Source organism: Anser brachyrhynchus (genome assembly GCF_964034855.1).
Source record: "Anser brachyrhynchus genome assembly, chromosome: 20".
Lineage (NCBI taxonomy): Eukaryota > Metazoa > Chordata > Aves > Anseriformes > Anatidae > Anser > Anser brachyrhynchus.
In genome coordinates this window covers 4,311,140-4,319,194 of record NC_137713.1, presented here as the reverse complement: position 1 = coordinate 4,319,194, position 8,055 = coordinate 4,311,140, and the positions used below count along the sequence as shown (strand labels likewise).

Here is an 8,055-nt window from a genome sequence, read left to right as displayed (position 1 = left end):
GCTGACAGGCCCCACCTCACTCATGGGGCCAGCCTGCTCCTCCAGGGCACAAGCATGGCCTTGGGGCCAGTCACTGACTGGCCGAGCCCTTGCTTTGGGTAATTTATCTAATTCTTGTTTGAATGGTGGCAAACTGGTAAAGCAGTATTCTGCGGTTGGTTTGGTTTCCCTCTTCTGTGCGTAGGCAGTATTGAATTTTGATGGTGTGCTGATCGCTGGGGGCTATGGACACCTGATGCTTGCCATGCTTGTCACTGTTTTGTGCTGGGTGGGACAGGAGATGCTGTATTTCTTGCTGCATTTCAGATTTGCACAGCAGGGTTGAGTCTCTGTCCTTGGTGGGGTACATTCCTCCCTACCTCCTCCAGCCCAACGAGACTGTTTTTATATGGCGGATAAAACACTTTAGTTTGCAGCCCAGCCCTCCTACTAACACGGGCAAGGTGCAGGCTGCAGCATTACTATATTTTTTTTTACGTGGCAATGTGAGAATCTAGGTACCTCCGTATATTTTTACAGCGTTCCATTTCAGAAATGTATTAAAAAGAATTACGGTGGCCACTACAGGAAAGGCCACGCCCGGCGGGGGCCGGGGCCGTGCTCCGGGGTGGGGGGGTGGAAGGCGCCGGGCGGGGTCTCGAACCCGCGGCTCCCCCAAGCCCCCGCCGGCCGCCGGGGGGCAGCAGCGCCGCGCCCGGGCCCCCCCCGGTCCCGCCCCGGGGGCGCGGCCGCTTCCGGCGCACGCGGGCGGTAGCGCGCACATGGCGGTGAGCGGGGCACCGGGACCGGCACCGGGGCGGGATGGGGCGCTGCGGGGCCTCCTGGCTGCCGTGGGGGTCCCGTGTAGGGCACCTCCCCTCGGTGGGGTGCCCGCTAAGGGGGGCCGCTGCCGGCCCGGCCCTGGGGGTCTGGGCCCTGCCGTGCCCCCGGGCTGTGCTGCCGGGGTCCCGGCGCTGAGCTCGCTGTCCCGCAGGACACGGCGCCTCCCGAGGACGTGGAGCGGCTCCTGATCCAGTTCCGCGATGAGGCCGGGGAGCCCCTGGGGTCCCCCTTCGACGTCCCGCTCCGCATCACGCCGGGCGAGCTGCAGCTGGTGTGCAACGCGCTGCTGCAGGAGGTGAGGCCGCCCGCCCCGGGGCACCGAGCGTCCTGGCACCCGGGTTGCACCGCGCCACCGCTCCTGCCTCTTCTCTTCCAGGATGACCCGGTGCCGTTGGCCTTCTTCTTCCGCGATGCCGAGATCGTGGTGTCGCTGGAGAAGACCTTAGCAGGGCAGGCGGTGGAGACAGAGAAGGTCCTCGACATCGTCTACCAGCCGCAGGCGGTGTTCAGGGTGCGGGCGGTGACCCGCTGCACCAGCTCCCTGGAGGGGCACACCGAGGCCGTCATCTCCGTCGCCTTCAGCCCCACGGGAAAGTACGAGGGGCTGGGTGCAGGCGGGGGGCTCAGCAGCAGCCACTGGCCCACCCAGGGTCACCGTGCTGAACCTGACTCTTTCTTCTGTTGCAGGTACCTGGCGAGTGGCTCTGGAGACACCACGGTCCGCTTCTGGGACCTCAGCACAGAGACGCCGCAGTTCACAGCCAAAGGTGGGTGTGGGGTGTGCCAGGGGAGCAGTTCCTGAAGGCCCGCAGGGATCCTTCTGCCTGCTCAGAGGCACACAGAGCAACCCTCGGGTGCTGTGCCAGCCACATGGCACCCTCCCTTGGAGGGGAGTTGCTCTTTTCCACTACTGAAGTAAAGAGCAAAGGAGGAACGTGCAGGATTCTCTTTCCCCTGTCTTGGGGGTGTGGCGTGCTGGGGCCAGGTCGGTGCAGCTCTCCGCTCACTCTTGCTCACCCTTTCTCTGCCAGGTCACCGGCACTGGGTGCTCAGCATCGCCTGGTCTCCCGACGGCAAGAAGCTGGCCTCAGGCTGCAAGAACAGCCAGGTGGGTGCTGGCACCATGGTCTCTTGCTGCCCCAGCAGCTGGGCTGGGGGGAATCTGGGGGAGTGCGGAGTGGCCTTGCCCAGGAGACCCTGCGCAGGTCTGATCTGAAGCGAAGTGCAACCTGCCAAGAGGGCTCTGGGGGCTTTAGGGGCGAAGACTTGTTTTCTTTGGCAGCTTGGTTGGGTAAGGCAAGCGTCCGGTTGTTCGTAGCAGGATTTCCTATGCCCTGGAGGAGCTCTGCATGTGGATGCATCCCGGTGGCTGCAGGTAGTGGCTCCGAGCTGGCCTGTGCCTCAGCTGTGCCAGGCAGGGTTTTGTTTCTGTTGCAGCAGTCTCGCCGCCGAGCCCTGGTGTCTCGTGGCAGATGCTTTTGCCTCTGTACAGGAAAGAGTCCAGGATTTGGACATGACCCTTGGCAGACGGCTCCATCACGAGGGAGGTGTCTGGAGCAAGCAGGGTGTTGCGCGGCCAAGCCAGGGTTGCTGTTTGCGTGACCCAGACATGCAGTGGCAGCCTGTTTCACTGCTCCTGCTCAGACACAGACAAATTCCCTCTTACAGGAATGCAAAGGGGGCCCTTCCCCAGCTGTGGGGCAAAATACATGTGCCTAAGCAGCTTCCAGAAATGCCTGGGGAAGCGGGAGCACTTGGGTGCAATTACAAGCAAGTCAGTTACTTGCTGGGTTGCAGCGGGACCTTGGCTTGCTCTGACCTTCGGACGGTCTGGGAGCATGGAGGGCGGCCGCAGAGCTGCCAAGCGGCGCTGTCCCAGGCTCGCTCTCTGCGCAGCTGCTCTGGAAGGCCACTGTGACACGAGCCCAAGGAAACAGGCAGGTTGTGGCTTCAGTTTAGCCCAGGGAGCTGCTTGTTCTCTGTTTTTCCCAGGTTCTTAAGTAGCAGATGACTAATGCCTTGGCTCTTTGGATGAGCATTTATACAGAGAGGGAGAAAACAACAGAAAACTAGCATGTGTCCCGCCCACAGAATCCGATAATAAGTAGCATTTAGCACTCTCTGGCTTTCATCCTGCTCTTTAAACATTCACCAACTCTCTGGTGCAGAGTGTCAAAGGCTCAGGCTGGCTTTCTGGAGACCTGGATTGCTTTTGGGTTGAGGCAGATATTTTTGTAACAGCAGCATCTAAAGCAGAGAGGAGGGCGATCAGGTCTCATGCTCTGAGACATCAGCTGATTGCTGCTGGGATCTGCAAAGGCATCCAGTCCTCCTGCTCTCCTCCCGTTCTGCTCTCTCTGCCAACGTAAATCCCAGCCCCACAAGACTGGGGACACCTATCCTTTCTAAATGGAGCCTCAGCATTCCTGGGATTCATGTGATGTGTGGCCTGACACGACCCTCTTGCTTTCTCTCGGGCAGATATTTCTCTGGGACCCAGCCACCGGCAATCAGATCGGCCGGGTTCTCGCCGGCCACTCCAGATGGATCACGTGCCTGTGCTGGGAGCCGCTCCACATGTAAGTGAGGGGCCAGCCCAGCCCTTCTTCCCTGTTACTTTTAAGGAAAAGACCAGCTTGACCTGAAGGGCATTTCTCCTGTTTGCCTTTCTCCTGTTACGGTGCGCAGTGGGAGCGTGTGCAGCAGAACGTCCTGTCAGGTGGGGCAGGAAAAATGCATCCAGCTCAGGAGTCACAGCTGCTGCTCGCAGTCCCTGTGAGGGCACTGGGGAAGCTGCTGTTGGGCTGTGCCTCTGCTCCCCTCACCCCGTATACACGAGGTACCTGTCAGTGGAAAGGGCTTAATGTTTTCACAGTGCTGGACAAGCCGCTCAGCGTGCTGAGATGGGAGCAGGAAAGCCTGCAAGCATGGAGCCTGAGCTCAGCCTCTGCAGAGCACTCCTGTTCTGCCCTCCTGCATCCTGATTGCCTCTGTTTGTTTATCTTGAGGGCTGATTAACTCTGCAATCTCCTTATCCCTTGGATCAGCTAAAGCTCTGTCTGGGAGAGATGGGTGAGGGGGGACAGTTATAGCCAATAATCCAAGACATTGTAGAAATAAAGAAGGAAAAAAAGGGTCCCTTCAGAGCAGAGCCCTGCAAATTGAATTTGCCGGTAGGAAACTCCAGCAAACAATTAATTGGATTTGCAAAAACTGATTATAAAGGAGGATCAGGAAATGGAGAGCAGGGAGACAACCCTGCCAGAGCTCGACTTCCCTGTCTCCAGCCAGCTGCACGAGAGGAAGGGCTGTGTTCTTCCTCACCCCAGCACTGCCAGCGGTGCTGTCAGTTGTTACTAAGTCTCCAGACTGCTTGGCTTAGTATGCTGCTCGGTTTTGCTTTTTCTTTGAGGATGGTTTGCTGTCAGCAGCCAGATAAAGGGAAACAAAAGGGAAACTCCTGAGAGCAGCATTGCAGCAGGAGCCAGCGAGTGTCATTTTCAGCCCAAGAGCTGAAGCCCAAGAGTTGGTTTGGAGGGAAGCATCTGTCTGCTGGTCCCCTGCCTGTGGGATCAGGTTCTCTGTAGTTGCCTCTGCGTGGCCTCTCTCTGGTGTTAAGCCAAAAGAGAACGTTGTATTTTAGAAACTTTGGGGCTCTTAAATCCTCTGAGGCTGATGGAGTAAGATCTTAGCTGTGCCTGCAGTGCAAATGGGTTTGATGGCCTTTTTTTCCCAGAAACCCGGAGTGCCGCTACCTGGCAAGTGCCTCCAAGGATGGCAGTGTCCGCATCTGGGACACGGTGATGGGCAGGTGTGACAAAATCCTGACGGGCCACACGCAGTCGGTGACGTGCTTGAAGTGGGGTGGCGATGGCTTGCTCTACTCCTCCTCCCAGGACAGAACCATCAAAGTCTGGAGAAGCCAGGACGTAAGTGGGCTGGGCAGCCATGTGGCCTGCTGACCAAGGGGGCTGCACGCAGTGTTTAAGCTTTGTCCGCTCCTCCTGGCATGGGTTGTCTGGCTCTGTGCTGCCCGTCCCTCTCTAAGCGTGTGGTTTTGTTTCCAGGGCGTCCTCTGCCGCACCCTGCAGGGCCACGCTCACTGGGTGAACACCATGGCCCTTAGCACCGACTACGTTCTCCGCACCGGTGCCTTCGAACCTGCTGAAGCCACCATCAACCCGCAGGATGTGAGCGGCTCCTGTAAGTGCAGCGCTGCGTTGTAGGGTGGAGGAGGTGGCGAGATCTGGTGTCTCTTAATGCTGCCAGGAGCTGAAGCAGTCTTCAGAGCTGGGAGCAGACCCTGTGCCGGTGTCGGTCATGCTGACAGCTGTGATACTCCTTGTGCATGCACGGAGTTGAGCAGTCTCTGGGATGAGAAGACCACCTTGAGTTCAGGGGCTTCAGCTCCCAATGTGGTCCTTGGCAAAGAGGAAGAGGCTGAACAGTCACAAATGTGTTTGCTTGGCCCACAGAGTCAGGACTGGAATTGGCATCATAGGATTATAATGTTGCTTTTTTCCCCATAGTTTCAAGTCTTTCTTCCTCCCTTTCTCTTTTAGTGGCAGAACTGAAGGAAAAGGCACAGCAGAGGTATGAAAAAGTCAGGGTAAGTCCCATTGCAAAGTTTGCCCTTGCCGTGGTTTATAACACTAGTGCTGGCGGAAGCAGTAAATGCGCACAGTTGGCTGTTGGGTGTTTCCAGGCTCTCCACACCTGGCTCTTATGAGAATTGGGTTCTGTTATCCCTTTCTCAGGGGTCAGGACCAGAAAGGCTCGTCTCGGGATCAGATGATTTCACGCTGTTTCTTTGGAAGCCAGCAGAAGACAAGAAGCCACTGGAGAGGATGACAGGCCACCAGGCACTGATTAACCAAGTCCTGTTCTCACCAGACACGCGGATAATAGCTAGTGCTTCCTTTGACAAGTCAATAAAGCTCTGGGATGGCAGGACAGGAAAGTGAGTTTTTCTGTCCTCTTACAGAGGTGGTTTTTGTGTTGGGTCTGCCTGTGATGTGCAGGTTACACAGAGATGGGCAGTGCCCCAGTGTCATTGTCAGCAGCTCTCTGCTGCGTTCAGCATCTCTGTAGCCTTAACCTCACACAAACAAATTCTACTCCTGTTTCTTTGCCCTTGGGAAGTCCCTTGTTGGGCTTGTCATGCTGTAGGGCCTGTGCTTAGCCGAGTGCATGGGATTCTGCTGTTACCCAGCCACAGTGCTGCCTGGCACCATGTGGCACGTGCTGTCTGCTGCAGGGCTGGTTCTCTGGGGCAGGCACGGCTGCGATGGGGTGGGATGTTCCACTCGGCTGCTCTCCTGAAGATGTGTGTTGCACGCTGTAGACTGACCCAGTTTAAACAGTGCCCGTGCCAGGGAACAGCTTGTTCTCGATGATGCAAATTCTTGTAGTTACAAGTGGTGCTGTTGGTGTTTGGATGTCCCCGTAATCCAGCTTTTAACCTTCTGCTAGAGTGTTGGTGAGCTCCATGGGGCAGCAGTCCTTCCCTTGTTCTCCTTTGTACCGACGAGCTCTGGCTTCACATCAGTAATTTAATGGTCTTTCTACATCCAGGCATGTTTCTGCTCAGCTAGAGAGGAAGGAGTTACCTGTCCAGTGAGGCTGCAATGTTGCGGCTGGATAAGGGTTTCTTGGAGGAGTTGGGATGAAGGGCCTGTTTTCAAGAAGGCTTTGAGCCTGTCTGGGAGGAGTTTTAGACAGATTGAATTGACTTTGCAATTGACTGCCTTACGTGTGCAAAGTGTGAGATGGATTGGAGTGTTCTGGGTTCCAAAGCACTTGCTTGCAACCAGGGTAGAAGCATGAAGACAAGGCAAGGGCAGGTTTGAAACAAATCTGTTTCAATTTTTGGTCATGCCACCTCTGCCCCAGGTACCTGACGGCGCTGAGGGGACACGTCTCGGCTGTGTATCAGATCGCCTGGTCAGCCGACAGCCGCTTGCTGGTGAGCGGGAGCAGCGACAGCACACTGAAGGTTTGGGATGCTGAGACAAAGAAACTGGCCATTGATCTTCCCGGCCATGCGGACGAGGTGAGTGGTCAAGCAGAGGTGCTTGAGAGGGGTAGGAATGTTTACTCCTCCAGGGACAGCAGAATTAACTGGGTCTTTCCCTGTGCTAGGTGTTTGCAACAGATTGGAGCCCAGACGGACAAAGGGTAGCGAGCGGAGGGAAGGATAAGTGTTTGCGGATGTAAGTAACCCGTGGTCCGTCCATGGAGGAAGTCACAGCCACTGCACATCTGCAGTTTCGTTGCAGAGACCTGCACGGTTAGGGCATGCTCTCTCCTTTCTGAGAGTACAGCGCAGGCCACATCCCGGCTCAGAGACCTGACCTGCCTCAGTGCAGGGACTGCTGCTGTCCCCTGGGAGATAACTAGAAAGCAGAGTCCCTCCAACCGAGCCATCAGCGGTGAAACTTGACTCAGATATTTTGGCTCCCGTAGAGGGCTGGAGGGGGGAAAGGAGCAGTTGTACCAATCGGTCAGAGCCTTCCTTTCTCACCTTGCTGTGTCTCCCAGTTATGCAGACAGACAAATTCCTGTGAGCCGATTGCCATTTGAGCACAGCTGAAGAAGGAACCTGGTCCCAAGGTCCTTGCTGTGCTGCTCTCGTCCAGCACCTGCTGGGCCGTGCGGCAGCACTGGTGCCAGACCACAGAGACTCAACAGCTCTTTCTGTCCACAGATGGCGTAGATAGGAGCAGCGACACGAAGCCACCGTTCCTGTCCTGAGCTGCCCTGCCCATCGGCTCGGTCCGTCTGGGAGATCGGAAGGTGATGGACAGCAGGGGCTGACCAGAGCACATCTCCTTGTTCCTGTTACCTGCTCTCCCTCATGGACTCTTTCCTTATATTTATTTAAGGAAATTTTAATTCCGGTTCTTATTAAGAGCTGTGTTTTGCGGGATGATTTCCTCTGAACATTACAGGAGGGATATCTCATCTGTCTCCATCTCAGCCTGCTTTTTATTGAAATTTCAGCCTTACAGTGTTCTGCCCCCTTGGAAGGTAAAAGCAAAGGGTGGGGACAGCTCATGCTCTTCCTTGCCATGTGAAGAATCCTGCAGGCATGAAGGCTTTTAGTGGGAACAGAAAGGGTTATCTTTGTGTGGCTTTCAGAGTGAGGGAGAGGAAGGGGAAAATACAGCACATCATTACGTTGCAGAATTGTGCTCTGCTGCATGCCTGGGACAAAGATCTGCTGAGAATAAG

General features: G+C 56.2%; 1 protein-coding gene across 1 annotated transcript; it reads left to right on the top strand.

The window, feature by feature from the left end:
• Positions 1–656: 656 nt before the first annotated feature.
• NLE1 (notchless homolog 1) lies at positions 657–7,785 on the top strand. Its single transcript, XM_080562630.1, has 13 exons — positions 657–767; positions 974–1,117; positions 1,199–1,416; positions 1,510–1,589; positions 1,854–1,930; positions 3,304–3,401; positions 4,559–4,751; positions 4,890–5,025; positions 5,385–5,431; positions 5,580–5,782; positions 6,715–6,874; positions 6,964–7,034; positions 7,529–7,785. The coding sequence occupies exons 1-13, from the start codon at positions 762–764 to the stop codon at positions 7,539–7,541; spliced, it is 1,446 nt and encodes a 481-aa protein (XP_080418756.1). The 5' UTR covers positions 657–761; the 3' UTR covers positions 7,542–7,785.
• The last annotated feature ends 270 nt before the right edge of the window (positions 7,786–8,055 follow it).